Source organism: Rhinoderma darwinii, chromosome 3 (genome assembly GCF_050947455.1).
Source record: "Rhinoderma darwinii isolate aRhiDar2 chromosome 3, aRhiDar2.hap1, whole genome shotgun sequence".
Classification (NCBI taxonomy): Eukaryota; Metazoa; Chordata; class Amphibia; order Anura; family Rhinodermatidae; genus Rhinoderma; species Rhinoderma darwinii.
This window is the reverse complement of record NC_134689.1, coordinates 15399662-15424212: the sequence shown is the minus strand read 5'-3', so window position 1 is coordinate 15424212 and position 24551 is coordinate 15399662. Positions and strand designations below refer to the sequence as shown.

The window sequence follows — 24551 nt, the reverse complement described above, 5'->3', positions numbered from 1 at the left end:
GATCTGCCTTATCTCTCTGCCCAGAAAAGCCACAAGACATGAATCAGCAAATCGAAAACAAACAAAGCAGAGAAATAAGCCGCACAGTCACCCCGGACATTACGCACAGTACATACACGTTATCAGGACGCTCACTTCTACGCTGGCATCTTATATAACTTATCATATAACAATTTTAGATGTGATTTTTACATAGCAAAAAAATTTAAATAAATAAATAAATAATATAAAATATATCTAATATAATAATAAATAAAAAATAATCAGGAGAATTGTTACAGAACTCATCAAGATAGTCGAACCTATTTAGCCAAAAAACTATTTGGCGCTGAATTTCCCAGTCAGATCCCCAGGATGTGGCCCCCGAAGTAGTCACCAATTGGCGGCAGGTGCCCTGTTGAGGATGTTAGGCAGATGTGTAGGTCAATCTGGCCAAGGGTCAATACCAGCATACTATTCAACATTTGCAGATCAAATTGTTGGACATTTAAGTCCCGTCTGATCCACCCAGGAAGTCTGCATTAATATAAATTAGCATAAACTCCGCCCCGTTAGATTCCAGTTTGCGGTACTTTTCCTCAAAAACGGGGCTGCTGGTAAGTAGAATTTCCAGGAAGGTGGTAATAGAGGGACTGAAAAAACAGGAACAATCTGAGACGTAGTCAGAGGATAGAGCCAAAGTTTATATCAAAAATTTAAATAAAAAGGCATAAATCCAAGGGAGGTAAGGCAGGTGCAAGACGTGGCAAAGATCTGAAAGGGGTTAACTACTTAAGAAAACTCATTTTTATATACCCTATTAGTGAATTCTGAGTTAAAAGAGGTGGGTCCTCTGTTCAAGATCCTCATCGTGGAGAGCGGTTACAAAGAGAATCTCCCGCTCTGGAGGACCTGTCCAGTCTTGTATTACACAGACAACACATTGATATGAATAGGCACTGTGTAATGCTTAATTTCCCCTGTGGTGGCGCTGCAGGGAAATTGATCACTTACTGACAGGTTTCCCCACAGATCACAGCTGATCGCTAGGGGTACCAGCAGGGGGACACTTTGTGATCATTATATTGTCAAGAAACCTTTCTAACAAGTAGGGATTGTCCAAATCAGAGAACACCTTTAACCAGAATCAAGAAACACAAGAGAATAGATAAACTGTAAGCAGTCAAGAGTTACTAACCTGAGGATCAAAATTAGTACCAAAATACTCTCAAGGAACTTTTAAACAGGCTAATGATTGGGCAAACGAGCGTTCATATAAACGCTCGATCCCGATCATTGCCCTGAGCAAACACTAATCGGTGGCACATCGTCCTGTGTAACCAGGGAGATATAATGGAATGTATGGGGACGATTGATTGTAGTAATGATTGTTTGTCCCCATAGATAACCAAACATTGCTCGTTGTGAATGGAGAAAACAAGCGCCGATCATCGAGCTGCCTTGTTGATCGGCGCTCATTGTCACGGCCTAAATCGGGCCGTGTAAAAGGACAATTAGGGAGCAGGAAGTGCAGCCATATTGGTTGTCACTTTTGAATAGGCTTCTCAAAAACTGATAACCAAGTATTACCAGGAAGCTAATTCAAAGGTGACAACCAATATGGCTGCACTTCCTGTTCTCACTTTTGCATAATGGCCTCCACAACAAAACAGGAAAAAATGCCAATATCTCTGTAAGTAAATGAATTATAATAACTAGACTGTCCCTGCTGCTTTAAAGGGGTTTTCCAGACACTAAAAATTGATGGCCTATCCTCAGGTTAGGCCATCAATAGCTGATAGGTCGGGGTCTGAATTTCGGGACCACTGTGAATTAGCTGTTTTGAAGGGGCCGCAGCATTCGTACCAGCGCTGCTTCCCCTTCATTTCTTCTTGCTCACTGTGAATCGTCGACACGCAAGAAGAAATGAGAAATTAAGCGGCCGCGGCGCTCCTATGAGCGATGGGCCCCTTCAAAGCAGCTGATTGGAGGGGGTCCCGAAAGTCAGACCCCGACCTATCAACTATTGATGGCCTAACCTGAGGACAGGCCATCAATTTATAGTGGTTGGAAAACCCCTTTAAGTTTTGATTTACTAATATATGGATACTTTAAGATTTTGGGTGGAAACACTCTTAAAGATTGTCTGATACTAACCAGTGACATAATGATATATAACACACTGTACATTATGATATCATAAATATTATCTAAAGTTCTTTTATGGATATTTCTTTTTACATTTGTCAATGTGTCATCACTGATCAGGTTACAGCAGCTGTGACATTCTTTAAGGCTTCTTCTGGCATGTTCAATTAATTAGTCTCTAATGGAAGGGCCATGTGTGATAGATAGATAGATAGATAGATAGATAGATAGATAGATAGATAGATAGATAGATAGATAGATAGATAGATAGATAGATAGATAGATAGATAGATAGATAGATAGATAGATAGATAGATAGATAGATAGATAGATATGAGAGAGATTGATAGATGGATGGATGGATGGATAGATAGATAGATAGATAGATAGATAGATAGATAGATAGATAGATAGATAGATAGATAGATAGATAGATAGATAGATAGATAGATAGATAGATAGATAGATATGGGATAGATAGATAGATAGATAGATAGATAGATAGATAGATAGATAGATAGATAGATAGATAGATAGATAGATAGATAGATAGATAGATAGATAGATAGATAGATAGATAGATATGGGATAGATAGAAGATAGATGATCAATAGATAGATAGATAGATAGATAGATAGATAGATAGATAGATAGATAGATAGATAGATAGATAGATAGATAGATAGATAGATAGATAGATAGATAGATAGATAGATAGATAGATAGATATGGGATTGATAGAAGATAGATGATCAATAGATAGATAGATAGATAGATAGATAGATAGATAGATAGATAGATAGATAGATAGATAGATAGATAGATAGATATGGGATAGATAGATAGATAGATAGATAGATAGATAGATAGATAGATAGATAGATAGATAGATAGATAGATAGATAGATAGATAGATAGATAGATAGATAGATAGATAGATAGATAGATATGGGATAGATAGAAGATAGATGATCAATAGATAGATAGATAGATAGATAGATAGTGGAATGTTTTTTCTTACTCTGTAATTTCTGACTTTTTTTTGCCATACAATATTTCATACATGAGTTCATATTAATCTGGCTTCCAGTATAATTCTGGCCTCTGACCTTCTACCATTAAATTTTTGTCTCTGATTCGCTGGATTTTATTCTTTTGATAGACTCTTATGCTTGCAAAAGCCAGTGAGGATCTGGAAAGAGAGATAAAAGAAACTGAAGAAGAAAAGGCAAGGACTCTCTCAGAGAATGTTCCTCCCTTACAGTGTCATGGGCTCAGCATCCAAGAGTTACAGGTAATGATCTGTATCATTCATTTTACAGACGCCCTTGTAATGCTAAACCAGAGGGCGCTATTGCACCCACTAAGTGGCCCATGCCAATTAGAGGGGCTGGAGAATAGGTTGGGTCTCTCCTCTGTAGCCACAGCCAATCAGCCGAGAATACAGGGATCATGTGACATACTTATCTGCAGACTTGACTCCTTAGAGTCACTCCTTTTGCTAAAAGAATCTGGAGGGAGTGAAGTTTGATTTTTCTGGATCTTGATTGCCATTTGTGGATCCAGGGGGGGATGTGGCTAGTGGACATTTAGTAATATTGAAAATTGACAAATTACAAGTAGTTTTGGTAGTACAACCACTGCCAACCCCATTTTCGAACACTTTATTAGGTCAATATGAGTTAATGAAAGGAGATCCCACATTCATTAGTCAGAGTGGAGAGCAGCCACAAGGGTTGTCTCTCCCTCTGGAGGGTCCGGCACATCCCTGTATTACATGGAAAGCCCATTGATTTCAATGAAAACTGTGTAAGGTTTTATAATTCTGACAAATTTTACTGCAAACGCTTGACCAAAACTCGCCTTGTTACCCTAGGCTAAACAACCTTGCGATGGTAGGAGATTTTATGTCATAATTTTATTTTGGGAACTCTTTTTGATGCTCTTTACCCTTACAAGTGTGTGTTATATTCTTTTCTTTGACAGTCCGATAATCCAGAATATTTCATAATCCAGGTCAATTATTGGGCTTTAAGGCCAGGGCTACAGGGTGACTTTTATTCACTTGAAAAATGCGGTATTATTGTTTCTGGTTGGGACTTTGTTGCCAGGTCACCTGCGGCCTTATTTGCCATAGGGACCTATGATATGGGAATGTTTAGAAAATCAAGAGGCTGAACACATGTACATAACCCATTCATCATATTCTTCTTCTTTTTTGTTTTTTGAGAAATTATGCACAAAACTTCACAAACAGATTGACGTCGTTGATGAAGAGCGTTATAATATTGAAGAAAAAGTCAAAAAGAATTCTCTGGAAGTAAGAGTTCTCATTTTACTATTGTATTATTATTGTCTGCTTGTGATAACATTGTCCAGTTTGGCCAGAGTGTAAAACAGTTACAAAGAGCGTCTGGCGGACCTGTCCTGCATCTAGAATGTCAATTTTTATGAATGAGCACTGTGTAATACTTAATTTCCCCTGTGGTGGCGTTACAGGGAAATTGAACACTTACTCCATACAGATAATAGCTGATCACTAGGGGTCCCAGCAGGGGGACACTTTGTGATCTTATTATCAAGTGACCTCCTAACAAGTATAGATTGTCCAAAGCGGAGAACCCCTTTAAAATCCTGCTATATACGGCTGGTTCATGGTTCACCCTACAGGGACATTGAGTATATATACAGGACCATTGTTCACGCAGGGACAGTGTCAGCTTGTCAGTGATCATAGCTATAGGCTTAGGAGTGTTGCGTTCTGTTTCTCCCTGGTTATCATATGACTTATCACATGATAATCAGGGAGCTACTGGGTCTTACAAGATCTAAATAGGTTCTTAAAATGAAATATTATGATATGAGTAGGGCCAGCTTTATGTTGGATGGTGCCATATGCGGTACCTTCTATTGGTCCCATCCCAACATGGTGTACTGTTAAACAGTGTAAACTATGCTGTACAGTGCTGCTGTCGAATACACTGCAAAAATAATGTATTAAACCGTCATACAGTGCTCAACTAATACCGCCATACAGTGCTCAAATAATACCACCATACAGTGCTCAAATAATACCACCATACAGTGCTGAAATAATACCACCATACAGTGCACAACTAATATCACCATACAGTGCTTAAATAATACCACCATACAATGACCAAATAGTACCACTATACAGTGCTCAAATAATATCACCATACAATGCTCAAATAATACCACCATACAGTGCACAACTAATATCACCATACAGTGCTTAAATAATACCACCATACAGTGCACAACTAATATCACCATACAGTGCTTAAATAATACCACCATACAATGACCAAATAGTACCACTATACAGTGCTCAAATCATACCAACATACAGCGCTCAAATAATACCACCATAGAGTGCTCAAATAATACCACTCCATATAGTGCTTAAATCATACCACCATATACTGACCAAATAATACCTATATACAGTACTCAAATAATACCACCATACAGCGCTCAAATAATACCACCATACAGTGCTCAAATAATACCACCATACAGTGCTCAAATAATACCACCATACAGTGCTCAAATAATACCAACATACAGTGCTCAAATAATACCACCATACAGAGCGCAAATAATACTAACATACAGTACTCAAATAATACCAACATACAGAGCTCAAATAATACCACCATACAGAGCTCAAACAATACCATCATACAGTACTCAAATAATACAACCATACAGTGCTCAAATAATACCACCATACAGTGCTCAAATAATACCGCCATACAGTGCTCAAATAACACCACCATACAGTACTCAAATAATACCAACATACAGAGCTCAAATAATACAACTATATAGTACTCAAATAATACCAACATACAGTTCTCAAATAATACCACCATACAGAGCTCAAATAATACCAACATACAGTGCTCAAATAATGCCACCATACAGTGCTCAAATAATACCACCATACAGAGCTCAAATAGTACCACTATACAGAGCTCAAATAATACCACCATACAGTGCTCAAATAATACCACCATACAGTGCTCAAATAATACCACCATACAGTGCTCAAATAATACCACCATACAGAGCTCAAATAATACCACCATACAGTGCTCAAATAATACCACCATACAGTGCTCAAATAATACTGCCATACAGAGCTCAAATAATACCAACATACAATGCTCAAATAATACCAACATACTGAGCTCAAATAATACCAACATACAGTGCACAAATAATACCACCATACAGAGCTCAAATAATACCACCATACAGTGCACAAATAATACCACCATACAGTGCTCAAATAATACCAACATACAGTGCACAAATAATACCACCATACAGTGCTCAAATAATACCACCATACAGTGCACAAATAATACCACCATACAGAGCTCAAATAATACCACCATACAGTGCACAAATAATACCACCATACAGTGCACAAATAATACCACCATACAGTGCTCAAAAAATACCACCATACAGTGCACAAATAATACCACCATACAGAGCTCAAATAATACCACCATACAGTGCACAAATAATACCACCATACAGTGCTCAAATAATACCAACATACAGTTCTCAAATAATACAATCATACAGTGCACAAATAATACCACCATACAGTGCACAAATAATACCACCATACAGTGGACAAATAATACCAACATACAGTGCACAAATAATACCACCATACAGAGCTCAAATAATACCACCATACAGTGCACAAATAATACCACCATACAGAGCTCAAATAATACCACCATACAGTGCACAAATAATACCACCATACAGTGCTCAAATAATACAACCATACAGTGCTCAAATAATACCACCATACAGTGCTCAAATAATACCAATATACAGTGCTCAAATTATACCAACATACAGAGCTCAAATAATACCATCATACAGTGTTCAAATAATACCAACATACAGTGCACAAATAATACCACCATACAGTGCCCAAACAATACCACCATACAGTACTCAAATAATATCATCATACAGTACTCAAATAATATCATCATACAGTGACCAAATATAAATATCACCACCATATAGGGACCAAACAATACCACCATACAGTGCTTATATAATACCAACAAACATTGACCAAATACCATCTCCATACATAAAGTATTCTAAAAACAGTGTCTACATAATACTGCTATACAAATAATATAAAAATTTGTGGTGGTCACAAGCCTTAAGTGCCAGGCGATATGAGACGCCCCCTTTCAGCAGGGGAAGATGATGGACCCTGTGCAACCCCACAGGTTTTACACCGCTAAGGGCCTGTACACATCTGCGTTGGAGGCTTTGTTAGGGGCCTCTGTCACAGATCCGGGTGAAACTATGGACACCCTGACAGAAACATGACGGTACCCATTAAAGTCAATGAGTTACGTCGGGCGCCGATGGTGTCCGTCGTACAATGGAACTGGCGCTTCTAGTATTTTCACTGTTCTACTTCTCTAACGGAGTAGTACAACGGAAACCCAGACGCAGGTGTGACCCAGGCCTAAGGCCAGTCCTCAGTAAGAGACAGTTTCCCTGTAACTGAGGCTCTTAATATTAAAGTAGGGATTTGTAATGTAAGCAATTTCCTAATATACATCTATTACCAGGGTGTCTCCCCCTACAGGAGCCCTGAATATATCAGAGTCAATGCCATTGCCCTTCAGGTGCCATCAACATAGTCAGGTGGCATTTATGGAACTCATCTTGTTCCTAAATATATTTATATCCTATATCTCCCTTGCAGTGCTGAACCCTAATTCCAAATACCTGTAAAGGCTCGTCCACTCATAGCGTCCGGATCTTCCAAGCGGTAAATACTGCGGATTTTCCGCAACTTACGTAGTTACGGAAAATCTGCAGCATAAAAATGGATGAGATTTGAACAAATCTCCTCCACACGCTGCGTAAATGATAAGTGGAGAAAACCGCTCAGAAGTTGACTTGCGGTGCGTTTTTTTATTCCGCAGCATGTCAATTGTATTTGCGTAACCCCTGCTTTTCCGTTGCGGGTTTTCCCTATTGAACTCAATGGGGAGGTAAAGCCCGCAACAAATAGCAGACATTGTGACTTTTGCGGCGGTACAGCTGGAAAAAAAAACGCAGAGAAAAAAATAAATCTTAGGCCTCATGTACACAACCGTAGCCATGTACACGGCCGTGATTTTCGGGTCGGATGGCTGCGGATTGTCACCAGCAGCCCGCCCGCAAATTGTGGGCCGTGCACATGGCCGCGTGCATTAATTTCTATGAGACTTGACCGCAGAACACGGTCGTGTGCATGGGCCCATTAAAATGAATGGGGCCGCAATTCACCCGCAAAATACGTTTGTGTGCATGGGGCCTTATACTTACCCAGAATTCTGTTATTCTTCCAGCCTGGCCTCCTAGGATGACGTTTCATCCCATGTGACCGCTGCAGCCAATCACAGGCTGCAGTGGTCACATGGGATGAAACGTCATCCCAGGAGGCCGGTCCGCAGGACGTCAGAGAGGGTAAGTGTGGGCGTTTCTTCTTTCGCTTCTGTTTTCTGCAGCGGACAATTTGGTGCGGTTTTCATGCCGGAATTTCCTGTGACAGACAGGGCGGATACACTGTGTACCTTTAGGCTCAATGCACACGTATTACGTGCGGTTTTGCCGTGCAGATTTGCGTATTTTTCGGGACGGAAATTGAAATGCGGTCCGTTTTTTAGAATCCTCAGCATGTCAATTTATCTTGCGTTTCCGTTTGCGAATCGTATGTGCCTAGTGCTGAGGAAAATCGCACCAAAGTCCACAGAACGAAAACGCGCCGCAAAACACATCAAAACGTATAAACCGCACCGAAAAATGCATCGTAAAAAGGCACGATTAGGTGCGTTTTTTACCTGCAAATTTCCTGCGTATTGCGGCGGTTTTGGTGCGTATTTTCCGCAGCAAAATACCCAACATGTGCATGTAGCCCTACGCAGAGTATCTGTCCTGTGTGAACATACCCTTACTGCTCCTGGATATTAACCTTCCCTTTTTGGCTTCTTACATTATTTTTCTATAGATTGACGGCTTAAATCAGAAATTTTTTGACCTCAAGGGAAAATTCAAGCGCCCCAACCTGCGCAGAGTCCGTATTTCTGCAGACGCCATGCTTAAAGCCTTGCTGGGTTCCACACACAAAGTCTCTTTAGATCTGAGGGCCAACCTGAAGTCAGTGAAAAAGGAGGATGAGAAGGTACGTCGTCTGCCATCAAGATATTACATTGGGGTCACTGAAGCATTAGGGCTCAGATATCCTCCTCCCCCGCTGCTCCCCTTACATTCTCTTCCTCTGAATCATTAAAATAGAAACTGCAGCTGCATCTCCTTCCTCTCCCCTCTCCCTGTTGTCCATTTACTGTTTTACACTAGATAGATTTTTTTTTTTTACTGAACATTTACAGAGAACCTGTAAACAGGAAAGGGAACTATGAGATGCTGGAAGGGGAGGAGAATGCCGATTCCCTCTAATAAGTTATATTACATAGTTTCATATATTCACACGTACTAGTGGTTTATGGAAAAAATATTATAAGGATAGGTACGCCTTAAAGAAGACCTGCCTCTCTCCTGACGTGTCTGTTTTAGAAAATACTTGCATTTACCATAAAATAACTCTAGAGCATCATGTTTTTAGAACTCTGCATTGTACTGTTCCTCTGTTATTCTTCCTAGAAATGTATGAATCAATTGACAACCTGGTTTTATTATTCCCCTTGTTAATAGGATGTGTCCTTACATATTCTGACAATGTCCAGTAAGTGCTGACAATGTCAGACCATGTAAGGAAACACCCTATTGACAAGAGAAATGGTAATACCCAGTTGCCCATATATTCATACAGTGCCAGGGGGAACAACAGAGGAACGGCAAAACGCAGCGTTCTAAGAAAATATGTTCCACAAGTATTTACTGAAGCAGACATGTCAGTGGAGCTGACGGTTCCTCCTTAGAGTGGTTCACCACCTCCAAAATTACTTTTTAGACAAAGAAAAAAGTAGGGATATCCTGCCCAGAGGTCATGTCACCTTAATCTCCTACATGAGATGTTTGCCTCGGGTCAGCAGTGTGAGTGACAAGGTGGGATTCTGGTTTCACCAAGGTGGCCTGTACCTGTGGCGACATCCCTTGCCAGCTGTAATAATCTACCTATACTGATCTTTGTATTTGGTGTTATCACTGCCAGGGCAAATGTGGTCAAATGGGCATGGTCCCTGCATGTAGCTTATTTACACTTATTATTACACTTTTTATGTACCAACCAGTGGCATAACATAGTCCCTGGTGACCTAGTGGTGCATGGTGTGCTACCCACTGGTATTTACTAAACCCAGCCTAAGGATGTGCCCAGTCCCAATGGTAACTTGATATAAAACATGTCTACTCCAGCCTACTGGCATTTAACCCAGTTTAGTCCTCATTAGTGTAATATTCTCAACCCCATCCATACTAAACCAGGCATGGTGCCCAAATACTTGGTATCCTAAGGTACCCAGTGCTATAGTTCTATACAGTTCCTGATGTCAGCGCTGTACAGTGCCAGGCATGTAGAGCCCAGTGGTGTAGTGCAATGTCCCACTATGACAAATCGGCACTGTGCCCATGAGCATAGCGCCAGAATACATAATGATATAGCGGCGACGGGTATATTACTCTAGCCTAGCTTACATAGTCATGTAGTGCCCTTGCCATGGGGAAGAAATTAATTAGTGTCCTGGCCCTTCACCAATGTTGTGCTCCTACCCAGGTAAAGCTGATTGTAGTAAAACAAAGGGACCAACGGCGCTGCTAATAAGGATGTACAAGTAGAAGGTACTTGAATTAAAGGTATTTATTGCAAGAGACAGGGCTACGCGTTTCAACGCCGAACTGGCGTCTTCATCAGGCCAGTTCGGCGTTGAAACGCGTAGCCCTGTCTCTTGCAATAAATACCTTTAATTCAAGTCCCTTCTACCTGGACATCCTTATTAGCAGCGCCGTTGGTCCCTTTGTTTTACTACAATCAGCTTTACCTTGACAACAAACCTTGTTTTGTGTGTGTATGACCTGGCAGCAGCTTTCTCGCTTTTGTGACATCTATATGGTGTCCAATATCTAAGGTGAGCGTATTTCTAAATTTTGCTCCCATTGGCTCTATCGCTTTTATTTGCACCATGTGGCGCCGTGTTTCTTTTTATTTTTTATTTTAACTCCTACCCAGGTGACACAGTAGTATAAATCCAAGCCCATGTGGCACCGATTTATAGTTTCTTTCGATATAGTGCTCCAGCTCGCAGCTCATTGTGGTATAGTGCCCTAATGCAGGTCTCCTGTCCCTAAGATATAGGGTTATAGTGCCCTTTGGTATATGCCCTGACTAAGATAACATTGTGGTATAGTCCTATGATCCAGGTGGCACAGTGGTTACACAGCTCTCAGTTTTTCCCACATACCCAACACCATAGTCCTATCATTTTTCTTATTTCCGATGGAACCGTGAATATTGGTAGTTGGTGCCACATGATGATGGGCACCTGAGGCTAAAGGCCCTTTCACACAGGCCAATGATCGGGCAAATGCTCGTTCATCGTCTGATCGGATCTTTTACGCAGTGGCCGCTAGTTGGCAGTTCATCTCCCTTGGCATCTGTGTGTGGTACATTGGTTGTTGTTCGCTCTCTTACAGGAGAAGTCTGCTGAAGTTACTGATTGGCGTAAAAACATTGAAGCCATGTCCGGCATGGAGGGCAGAAAGAAGAAGTTTGATACCAGTAACGCATAAAAAAGGAACAAACTCTGCAGGTAAAACACCTCCACGTCCTCAGCCTGAATGTGGTGTAAGTATGTGGCGAGGACAAAACAGGATGTCAGTCACTAGTCCCACTGCCTAAATCACTAGTCCTATTGTCCCGGTAACTAATCACTTCCTCAGTTACTAGTCTCATTGGCTTTGTCATTAATCCCATTGTCACATTCACTATTTCTATAGTTTTATCAACTAGTCCTATTACCACAATCACTGGGCCCATTGTCTGTTACTGATCCCATTTACTTAGTCACTAATCCCATTACAAAAATAATTTGTCCCATTTCTTCACTCGGTAATCCCATTGATTTATTTACTAGTCCCACTGCCCATATCACTAGTCCCATTGCTTTAGTCACTAGTTTAACTACTTCTGTCCCTAGTCCCACTGACTTAATTATTAATTCCATTACTTCAAGCACTAGGCCCACTACCTATATCACTAGTCCCATTGCCTTAATCACTAGTCCCATTGCTGTAATCACTAGTCCCACTGCTTATATGTCTCCTTTACTACACCTATTGCCTGTCACCAAACCCATTGCCTCAGTCACTAGCCTCACTGTCTCAGTCACAGCCTATATCACTAGTCTCTTTCCTTCAGTCATTAGTCCCACTGACTATATCACTAGGCCCTTTCCTTGAGTCATTAGTCCCACTGACTGTATCACTAGTCCCATTGCTTTAGTTACTAGTCCCACTAACTATATCACTATTCCCATTGCTTCAGTCAGTAGTCCGATTGCCTAAATCACTAGTCCCATTGTTTCAGTCACTAGTCCCTGTTAGGGATCTGCCAGGTACTTCATCTAGCTACACTCCTGGGATTAATCAATCCACACCTGAGGCCAGACCTGTTCGACTGACACCTTCTCCCACCAACCAGGGTGGCAGGCTCAGGAGTGGGAGAGCCTATCGCGGCCTGGTCTCTCGGAGTTAGCTCCGCCCCTTGCCCTTTATTACCTGCCCTGTGCTCTCCCTCAGTGCTTGTAATTCTTTTGGATTCCTGGCCCCACTGCTGCTTGCTCCAGCCTGCTTCTGCCGTGCTTCTGCCTTGCTGCAGTTCTGCTTGACCTGCTTTGCTTGCCCTGGCTTGCTTCTGTCTCCGTGTCCGCTCGGGTGTACTCACTTCGTCCTGGTCCTGACTGTTCGTTCGCCGCCCCGTTTCCTCGTGGCGTTCCGTGGCTACTGCCCCTTCCCTTGCGTGTTCCCTGTTTGTCTTCCTGTGCACTTAGCCAGCGTAGGGACCGCCGCCCAGTTGTACCTCGTCGCCTAGGGCGGGTCGTTGCAAGTAGGCAGGGACAGGGCGGTGGGTAGATTAGGGCTCACTTTCCCTTCACCTCCTTCCTGCCATTACATAATTACAAGCCCTTACCTAGTCTACCATTTCTCCTACGCTGACGCTTTCATGGACCCCCTTGAGACCCTGACCCAGCAGATGCAGGGCCTCTCCCTACAGGTCCAGGCCCTGGCCCAAAGGGTCAATCAGGGTGACGCTGCTTTAGTAGTACCCCTCACCTCACCTCTAGAACCCGACCTCAAGTTACCTGACCGGTTTTCAGGGGACCGTAAGACGTTTCTCTCCTTCCGGGGGAGTTGCAGACTGTATTTCCGCCTAAAGCCCCACTCCTCAGGTTCCGAGAACCAGCGGGTGGGTATCATCATATCCCGACTCCAGGAAGGGCCCCAAGAGTGGGCCTTCTCCTTGGCTCCTGACGCCCCTGAACTTTCCTCTGTTGATCGTTTTTTCTCTGCCCTCGGACTCATTTACGACGAGACTGACAGGACTGCTTTAGCCGAGAGTCAGCTGGTGACCTTACGTCAGGGTAGAAGACCGGTTGAGGAATACTGTTCTGATTTTAGGAAGTGGTGCGTAGCTTCTCAGTGGAACGATCCGGCCCTAAGGTGCCAGTTTAGGTTAGGATTATCTGACACCCTGAAGGATCTGCTGGTTAGCTACCCCTCGCCTGACTCCCTTGACCAGGTTATGGCCCTAGCAGTACGACTTGACCGACGTCTCAGGGAACGTCAGCTAGAACGCTTCAGTGTGCTCCCCTCTGACTTTTCTGCGATTCCCCCCGAGGTCCCGTCTCCTCGCCCCTCCACGGAGGACTCGGAGGTACCTATGCAACTCGGGGCCTCCATGTCCCCTCGACAACGTAGGGAGTTTCGCAGAATGAATGGTCTCTGCTTCTACTGTGGGGACGACAAGCATCTACTGAACACCTGTCCCAGGCGCAAGAATAAGAAGCCGGAAAACTTCCGCGCCTAAGTGATCATCGGGGAGGTCACTTGGGCGCACAGGTATTTCCCGTTAATGTGAAACGCAATAAAATTTTGCTTCCCTTTCAGGTCTCGTTTGCTGGCCGGTCTGCCACGGGCAGTGCTTTCGTGGATTCTGGCTCATCTGCTAATATCATGTCTGTGGAATTTGCTATGTCTCTAAAGATGCCTTGTATTGATTTACCTTATCCTATCCCTGTAGTAGGAATCGACTCAACACCCCTTGCTAATGGTTATTTTACTCAGCATACTCCTGTTTTTGAACTCCTGGTTGGCTCCATGCATTTGGAGCAGTGCTCTGTACTGGTGATGCAGGGATTATCGTCTGATCTGGTTTTAGGCCTTCCCTGGTTGCAGTTGCATAATCCCACATTTGATTGGAATACTGGGGATCTCACCAAATGGGGTAATGAATGTCTGATGTCATGTCTTTCTGTTAACTCTATTTCTCCCCGGGAGGAGGTAAACACACTTCCTGAGTTTGTTCAGGACTTCGCCGATGTGTTTTCTAAGGAGGCCTCCGAGGTGTTGCCCCCCCATAGAGATTACGATTGCGCTATCGATTTGGTGCCTGGTGCCAAGCTTCCTAAGGGTAGGATATTTAATCTTTCATGTCCTGAACGTGAAGCGATGAGGGTGTATATCCAAGAATGCCTGGCCAAGGGTTTCATTCGCCCCTCGACTTCTCCTGTAGGTGCTGGCTTCTTCTTCGTGGGGAAGAAGGATGGTGGTCTTAGGCCGTGCATTGATTATCGTAACCTGAATAAGGTCACCGTAAGGAACCAGTACCCACTTCCTTTGATTCCGGATCTTTTTAATCAGGTTCAGGGAGCCCAATGGTTTTCTAAGTTCGATCTACGGGGGGCATATAACCTTATCCGCATCAAAGAGGGGGATGAGTGGAAAACTGCGTTCAACACACCCGAGGGTCATTTCGAATACCTGGTCATGCCCTTTGGGTTGTGTAATGCCCCTGCTGTCTTCCAGAATTTTATTAATGAAATCCTGAGAGAGTACCTGGGTAATTTTCTTGTTGTGTACCTTGATGACATACTGGTGTTTTCCAAGGACTGGTCCTCCCACGTGGAGCATGTCAGGAAGGTGCTCCAGGTCCTTCGGGAGAATAATCTGTTTGCTAAGACTGAAAAATGTGTCTTTGGGGTACAGGAGATACCATTTTTAGGGCAAATCCTCACTCCTCATGAATTCCGCATGGACCCTGCCAAGGTTCAAGCTGTGGCGGAATGGGTCCAACCTGCCTCCCTTAAGGCGTTACAGTGTTTTTTAGGGTTCGCCAACTATTACAGGAGATTTATTGCCAACTTCTCGGTCGTCGCTAAGCCTCTTACGGACCTTACCCGCAAGGGTGCCGATGTCCTCCATTGGCCCCCTGAGGCCGTCCAGGCCTTTGAGACTCTCAAGAAGTGCTTTATCTCGGCCCCTGTGCTGATTCAGCCCAACCAAGAGGAGCCATTTATTGTGGAGGTTGACGCTTCCGAGGTGGGAGTGGGGGCCGTCCTGTCCCAGGGTACCAGCTCCCTCACCCATCTCCGCCCCTGTGCTTACTTCTCTAGGAAGTTTTCGCCCACGGAGAGTAACTATGATATTGGCAACCGCGAACTTCTAGCCATTAAATGGGCTTTTGAGGAGTGGCGGCACTTCCTGGAGGGGGCCAGACACCAGGTAACGGTCCTTACGGATCACAAGAATCTGGTTTTCCTAGAATCGGCCCGGAGGCTTAATCCTAGACAAGCTCGGTGGGCACTATTCTTTACCAGATTTAATTTCTTGGTTACCTATAGGGCTGGGTCCAAGAATATTAAGGCTGACGCTCTGTCACGTAGTTTCATGGCCAATCCTCCTTCCGAGAAGGATCCCGCTTGTATTTTACCCCCTGGTATAATCGTCTCTGCCACGGATTCTGATTTAGCTTCTGATATCGCGGCTGATCAGGGTGCAGCTCCCGGGAACGTCCCTGGGGACAAACTGTTTGTTCCCCTGCAATACCGGCTGAGGGTACTCAGGGAAAACCATGACTCCGCTCTATCTGGTCATCCTGGCATCTTGGGCACCAAACACCTCATTACCAGAAACTATTGGTGGCCTGGGTTGCCTAAAGATGTTAGGGCTTACGTCGCCGCTTGTGAGGTTTGCGCTAGGTCCAAAACCCCTAGGTCCCGACCTGCGGGCCTACTACGTTCCTTGCCCATTCCCCAGAGACCTTGGACCCATATCTCCATGGATTTTATCACCGATTTGCCTCCATCTCAGGGCAAGTCGGTGGTGTGGGTGGTAGTCGACCGCTTCAGCAAGATGTGCCACTTTGTGCCCCTTAAGAAGCTACCTAACGCCAAGACGTTAGCTTCTTTGTTTGTGAAACACATCCTGCGTCTCCATGGGGCCCCAGTCAATATCGTTTCTGACAGAGGGGTACAATTTGTTTCCTTATTTTGGAGAGCTTTTTGTAAAAAGTTGGAGATTGATCTGTCCTTCTCCTCCGCCTTCCATCCCGAAACCAATGGCCAAACGGAAAGGACCAACCAATCCCTGGAACAATATTTAAGGTGTTTCATCTCTGACTGTCAATTCGATTGGGTCTCATTCCTTCCCCTTGCTGAATTTTCCCTGAATAACCGGGTCAGTAACTCGTCAGGGGTCTCCCCGTTTTTCTGTAATTTCGGGTTTAACCCTAGGTTCTCCTCCGTCTCCCCTGGTTGTTCCAATAATCCTGAGGTAGAGGAGGTTCATCGGGAACTGTGCACTGTCTGGGCCCAGGTTCAGAAGAACCTAGAGGCGTCCCAGAGCGCACAAAAGATTCAGGCGGATAGTAGACGTTCTGCTAACCCCCGGTTTGTCGTCGGGGATTTGGTCTGGTTGTCGTCCAGGAACTTGCGCCTTAAGGTCCCGTCCAGGAAGTTTGCTCCCCGATTTATTGGACCTTATAAGATCATTGAAGTCCTCAACCCTGTATCCTTCCGTCTGGAGCTCCCCCCATCCTTTCGCATACATGACGTCTTCCATGCCTCCCTCCTTAAACGCTGCTCCCCGTCCTGGTCCCCCTCGAGGATACCTCCTGCTCCCGTTCTCACCCCTGAGGGGGTGGAATTCGAGGTGGCCAAGATTATGGACAGTAGGATGGTCCAGGGCTCCCTCCAGTACCTGGTCCATTGGAGAGGATACGGGCCGGAGGAGAGGACTTGGGTACCTGCCCGTGATGTTCACGCTGGGGTATTGATCAGGAGGTTCCACCTCCTCTTCCCCACTAAACCGGGTCCCCTTAGTAAGGGTCCGGTGGCCCCTCATAAAAGGGGGAGTACTGTTAGGGATCTGCCAGGTACTTCATCTAGCTACACTCCTGGGATTAATCAATCCACACCTGAGGCCAGACCTGTTCGACTGACACCTTCTCCCACCAACCAGGGTGGCAGGCTCAGGAGTGGGAGAGCCTATCGCGGCCTGGTCTCTCGGAGTTAGCTCCGCCCCTTGCCCTTTATTACCTGCCCTGTGCTCTCCCTCAGTGCTTGTAATTCTTTTGGATTCCTGGCCCCACTGCTGCTTGCTCCAGCCTGCTTCTGCCGTGCTTCTGCCTTGCTGCAGTTCTGCTTGACCTGCTTTGCTTGCCCTGGCTTGCTTCTGTCTCCGTGTCCGCTCGGGTGTACTCACTTCGTCCTGGTCCTGACTGTTCGTTCGCCGCCCCGTTTCCTCGTGGCGTTCCGTGGCTACTGCCCCTTCCCTTGCGTGTTCCCTGTTTGTCTTCCTGTGCACTTAGCCAGCGTAGGGACCGCCGCCCAGTTGTACCTCGTCGCCTAGGGCGGGTCGTTGCAAGTAGGCAGGGACAGGGCGGTGGGTAGATTAGGGCTCACTTTCCCTTCACCTCCTTCCTGCCATTACAGTCCCACTGCCTAAATCACTAGTCCCACTGCCTATGTAACTAGTCCCACTGCCTATATCACTAGTCCCATAGTTTCAGTCACTAGTCCCATTGTCTGTATCACTAGGTCCACTGCCTAAATCACTAATCCCACTGCCTATATCACTAGTCCCACTGCCTATATCACTAGTCCCATAGCTTCTGTCACTAGTCCGATTGCCTAAATGACAGTTTCATTGTTTCAATCCCTAGTCCCACTGCCTATATAACAATTCCCTTACTTCTGTCACTAGTCTGCTTGTCTAAATTACTAGTTTTATTGTTTCGGTCCCTAGTCCCACTGCCTAAATCAGTAGTCCCATTGCTTCAGTCAGTAGTCCCATTGCCTAAATCACTAGTCCAATTGTTTCAGTCACTAGTCCCACTGCCTGTATCACTAGTCCCACTGCCTATATCATTAGTCCCACTGCCTATGTAACTAGTCCCCATGCCTATATCACTAGTCCCATTGCTTGCGTCACTAGTTTAACTACTTCTGTCCCTAGTCCCACTGACTTAATTATTAATTCCATTACTTCAATCACTAGGCCCACTACCTATATCACTAGTCCCATTGCCTTAATCACTAGTCCCATTGCTGTAATCACTAGTCCCACAGCTTATATGTCTCTTTTACTACACCTATTGCCTCAGTCACCAAACCCATTGCCTCAGTCACTGCCTATATCACTAGTCTCTTTCCTTCAGTCATTAGTCCCACTGCCTATATCACTAGTCCCATTGCTTTAGTTACTAGTCCCACTAACTATATCACTAGTCCCATAGTTTCAGTCACTAGTCCCATTGTCTGTATCATTAGTTCCACTGCCTAAATCTAGTCCCACTGCCTATATCACTAGTCCCATAGCTTCTGTCACTAGTCCGATTGCCTAAATGACTAGTTTAATTGTTCCAATCCCTAGTCCCACTGCCTATATAACTATTCCCTTACTTCTGTCACTAGTCTGCTTGTCTAAATTACTAGTTTTCTTGTTTCGGTGCCTAGTTCCACTGCCTATATCAGTAGTCCCATTGTTTCAGTCACTAGTCCCACTGCCTAAATCACTAGTTCCACTGCGTATATCATTAGTCCCTCTGCCTATGTAACTAGTCCACCTGCCTATATTACTAGTCCCATAGCTTTTGTCACTAGTCCGATTGCCTAGATCACTAGTCCCATTGTTTAAGTCACTAGTCCTGCTGTCTATATCACTAGTCTCATTGCCTCTTTCACCAAACCCATTACCTCAGTCACTAGTCCAATTGTCTTAGATATAATTAAGAAACGGTTCACTGAGGGGACTAGTGACTGTGTTTGGAAAAGCTGAGTGGCAACCACTATGACCACCATAACTGCCACCACAGGGTTGTCACACAGCTTTGCCAAACTCCAGAATGGCAAATGTGCATAATTATCTAGTGATTTACCCGCTGCTTCCATATCACTGGCAGATTTGCCATTCAGGATCCTATGAAAGCTGGGAGGACACTCCTGGGAGAATTAATAGCCGATGTATTGGACGTCCTGTTCTCATATTGTATATGCCCCTGTGGGAGATCTGTTGCCCCCCTCCTCGTCTTATTGCTGCATGCCACTGGCAGGATTTCGGGTGGTATGTAGTGCCGTGCTGTTATGCCAGTGTCTCTCCCAGTTATGTTTATCAGGTGTCCACAGGGCCACTTAACTGTGACATTGACCTTGACAGTCCAGCTCATACTGAAATACGCCCGACACGTGTCCTGTCACAACTAAAAGTAAACCAAAAAAACTATTCAAAACAAATACATATTCAAGAGGACCCAAATAATCAGGTGTAAAATACAGCAAAATCCCATTAATCCGGCATCCAATAATCCAGAAATTCTGATAACACGGCGCAAACTTGAATTTAATAACGAATTGGACTACACTATTTCCCGCAGAGCTATACAGTAAAAAATGTATACTGTGCAATATATGTTTTTTTCACTATACAGTGGCATAGGTCGCAGCCTTCCGTCGGAGATATATATCGCAAATCCTCCTGACGTAAACCTGCGAAGGAAGGTTCAATGTGAACAGAACCTAATCTAACAAATATTCTATATCAGTTGTTTTTTTAGCTGTCTCCCTTACAAATAAATATTATATACTTCTAATTAAATTACAATCCAATAATCCAGAATGTCTGATAATCCAGAACCCATTAGGTCCCATTCATGTCCGATTAAAGTAATCTTTGACATTTTTGAAGGGTCCTTAAAATCTGTGGTCTCCTATTCTTAGATCTTCCTGCTGTCCGCCAGGAGAAAGGGGTAGCATTTCCAGATTTATAATCTCCCCACCCCCCCCCCCCCCTGGTGGTATTGCATGTGTCCTGCATACACAGTACGATTATCAGCCTGATCATTATATTGTGCTGACATATGCACAGTGCATGGTCTGATTTACTGGAGCTTCATGCTGGGTCATTGCCCTCGTGTTTTCATCAAAGCAACGTAGATGATCTACATCTCCCACAATGCACTACAACAGAGTGTTGTCCAGTATTATGTCAACTAAAGCTTGTTTGTTGTATAATGAAAAGTTATGCAGCTTTCTAATATACTTTGGGTTTCAATTCTTCACCATTTTCAAGATTTAGATGATAAATGCGATTTAAGATTGCTGTCAGTGAATGGAAACATTCATTGTTTACATTCAGAGGCTGAATTTCTCCTGACCTTGTTCTACTCACACAGCTACTGATATCTTGATAATGGTGAGAAGCTAATACTACTTAGCCTCATAAGGTAGACTTTTTGGGGGGTGTTTGCCAGCACCCCTACTGATGGATACCAAGTGGCAGGCAGCAAAATTCTGAATGGAAATTTGGATGTGAATGGAATATAACACCTGGTGTAACTCGAGAAGAAGATAAGGGAGAGCAATGTAGTTGATAAATTACTCAGCATTATATGTAGCTACATGCTATAAAAACAACCACAGGCTAGTAACCCCCTCTCCATGGCCGAACAAAAAATCTTCCAGTGACCACTTAGGTAGTACCAGGTATAACTTCTACACTACTGATTGACAGAAGCGTCCATAACAGTGTGTGCCAGCCACAGATGCCATCCTTAGCCACAGGTGCTCCCTTTAGTGTCTCTGCCACTAGTGCCCCATTAGTCTCTGCCCCTTTAAAAGTCTTATCCGGCTCAGGAAAACCCATTCTATAATGAGTTTCTAGAAGGAGGTCACTCAGTCAGGACCCTCATCTATTAGCCAGAGGGGAAGGTAGCCAAAAAGAATGTCTTCCACTCTGGAGCACCCAGGATCTATTATATAGACAGCCCATTGTGTGTAATACTTAATTTGTCCTGTGGAGGTGCTGCAGGGACATTCCCCACAGATAACAGCTTACTGTCCCAATAGTATCTAATCATCGGGGGACCCTTCTAGCAAATAAGGGTTATCCAAAGCGGACAATCTCTTTATGTGCCAGCCACCGATGCTTCCTTCAGTGTTTCTTTCCCAAGTACCTCCTTAGTGCCAATGCCCCCGTCCGCCTCCTTAAATATCTCTGCCACAAGTGCCCCCTTGAGGGTTTGCTCCAGGTGCTTTCCCTTTTTTTTTTTTTTCAAATTTTTTTCCCTGAATAAATGTAAAAAACAAAACAAAAACGGGAAACTATAGAATTTGGTGGTCAGGATCTAAGAAACGTGGTACTTTACCGCTGGACTCTGGACTCTTGGAGAATCAGATAATGTGTGATGTGGTGATGACAGGTCAGAGTTAGACTCTGTTCACACTGGCATCATGGCTTTTCTTACAACCGGAGTCCCTTGTGTAAGGGATACTATCGGATCCTATGGACTACATGGAACGGACTCTAACGGCAGTGTGAACCTACCCAGTTATACCTGGACTATGATGACTATGGTGAGAAACTACAATATCTGGAGGGAACATAACTCTGATTTTGCCCTGGTCAGACGTGAACTCAGGTTGGCGCACTGACTAATGTGCCACCCTGCCAACCATGCATGGACCAGGGTGCCATATGTGAGAAATAGGGACCAGTGACTGAGTAAACACACTGCTGAGAGTACCAACCAGCTGAAACTCTCTTCTATTTGTCACACCCTGGTGCTTGTTTTTGGCGCGCAATTTACAGAATAATCTACAAATAAAATATTTGACTCTCGGCCAACAATTGTATAGTTTTGAAAGGTGAGTTACACCCATAGTTATTATAAATTTAACAGACAGACCCGGGGATAAAAGATCTACTGGAGGTGCTCCGCATACACTGGGAGACCTAGTAAGTCTGTGTAGACAGGGCAAGACAGTCTTTCAACGTGATAATCCTGGACTATTATCAAGGACTGTATTATGTTTCGCTCTATAAATAATGCTGCCGCGCAAATTTTTTGCTTTAATTATCTAGTACCGATTTTGAGTTACATCGTCTCTTATACTCCAGTCCCATCCAAAGCTGCTTGACGTGCCCACATAAAGTAATGACGTTCCCACATAGTGCTATACTATGCCCACATTGAGCCATAGGGTGCTTACATAAAGCCATACAGGTCCCAGAGTGCTATACTTTGCCCACAAGGTCATACAGTGCCATGCTCTCCCCACATAGATCCATATAGTGCCAACATAGTGACATACTATACCTGCACAGAGCGAAACAGAGCTCACATAGAGCCATATGTTGTTACTTATCTTGTACAGATTTTGAGTGACGTCATCACTTATACTGCACAACTATTTTTTCTGCTGCCACTTGGAATCAGTCAACAGCAGGTGTGAGATAAGTGGCTGCCAGACATCTCTGGTGCCACTTTTCTCTAGTACTAGAACAGTAAAAATCCAGCCAGTTCAATAACTATTTCCCCTAGTGATAAATTGGGATTTCCGTCACACCATCATGAGTAAAATGATAACATTCTGTTTACCTGCAGCTGCCACTAGGGGGAGCTCACTGCATACAGATGTATATAATAGGAGATGTATAAACCTGTGTGCCGTAAATTCCCCCTACACTCACTTGTATATACTGTAGGTATCTATTTTTTAGATATATAGATGCCATATAAGGGGGAAGTTAATAGCATTGCCAGAAGTATAATTTTCGATACACAGTAGAATTTCTTTAATCCGACATTAAGTGGCAGATAATAAAATATTCCGGATTATTGGACAGTAATAGAATAGTATATACAACTTTCTGATCACAATTTATATTTTGCAGGCAAAAACAAATTTCCTGTCTTTGAAGATCTTAATAAAGTTAATGTCGGACGATCTTCATACCATCGCAATGTGTGATCTTCATGCAGCAACTGAACACTCGACTCCATTTTCACAATCCTCTAGTACCATCCGTCTCCTGTTTGCATCGCGGTGTATATGATTTACATGGTGTTTGTCTTTGTCTTCACACTGCAGTGTACGCCGGAGCCTCCGACATATGTCACTGTATGACCATACAATGGCGTACGTCGCCCATAGGCTCCCATGTTAAATAAATATATGCTGCACTGTAAACAAAATTTTTTACTGGATACCACTGAATGGAAAAGTGTAGTCTACATTACATTGAAGAAAATGTATATCAACGTATACTTTGGTATCGGTCAGCTGAACTGGGCCCTATACGTAAGGCGTATGCGCCGGGAACAGTGTGAATAGAACTTTATTGTGTTATCGTCAACGTAAAACAAGCAAAAAAATAAAATATCAAATATTCTGTTCACACGATGTCCAGTTGTGTTTCTTACCTGATATTTATTGTCTTCAATCTCATATTTTTAGCTCGGCTCCATTAGGACACGTCTATGATCAGTGACTTCAGCTTAGCTGCATTGTCTGTTGGACTCTTTGGTAGTCTGAAATCCGCCTCCTGTCCAATCACAGACTAAGCACAAGGCAAAGCTGTGTACGGTGGCACACGGAGGGTATACAGACCCGTATACGCTCTTCATAAGGCATTGTATCCTTCCCTGGAAGCAACACTTCCCAGCGATTGGTGGAGGGTGAAGCGGTTGGACCCCCACCTGAGACCACCCCTTTTAAAGTGGTTCGAACATGACAATATATAAGGATCTTCAAATGAGATAAAAGTTGCCGTTATGTAACAACACAGGAGCGGGGATGTATTAATACAGATCGTTCATTGAGGAATCCAGGAAAGCTGGGTGACAACCTCTATTGGAGCTGTAGCGTAGGTCATATTGGTTGTCACCCAGCTTTCCCAGGAATAGATAACAATGAATAGCATTTTGAACAAAACAACTCCAGCAACTTCTGACATGTGTTTTAGTAAATTCTGGAGCATCTTTTCTTAGAACTCGTATTGTGCCATTCCTCTGTTATTCCTCCTGAAAATATATGAATAAAATAACAAGCAGCTGTTCCCAT

The 24551-nt window shown here is 43.7% G+C and overlaps 1 protein-coding gene across 1 annotated transcript in view; it reads left to right on the top strand.

Annotated features, from left to right (window-relative positions):
- The window catches only part of LOC142750853 (troponin I, slow skeletal muscle-like), a 28875-nt gene extending 5008 nt beyond the window's left edge, over nt 1-23867 (top strand). Inside the window, exons 2-6 of the mRNA XM_075859828.1 lie at nt 3290-3421; nt 4358-4447; nt 9206-9379; nt 11848-11963; nt 23383-23867. Of these exons, the coding sequence (XP_075715943.1) occupies nt 3296-3421; nt 4358-4447; nt 9206-9379; nt 11848-11943 (486 nt within the window). The 5' untranslated portion in view covers nt 3290-3295 and the 3' untranslated portion in view covers nt 11944-11963; nt 23383-23867. The remainder of the gene's footprint in view (nt 1-3289; nt 3422-4357; nt 4448-9205; nt 9380-11847; nt 11964-23382) is intronic.
- Nucleotides 23868-24551: the final 684 nt, after the last annotated feature.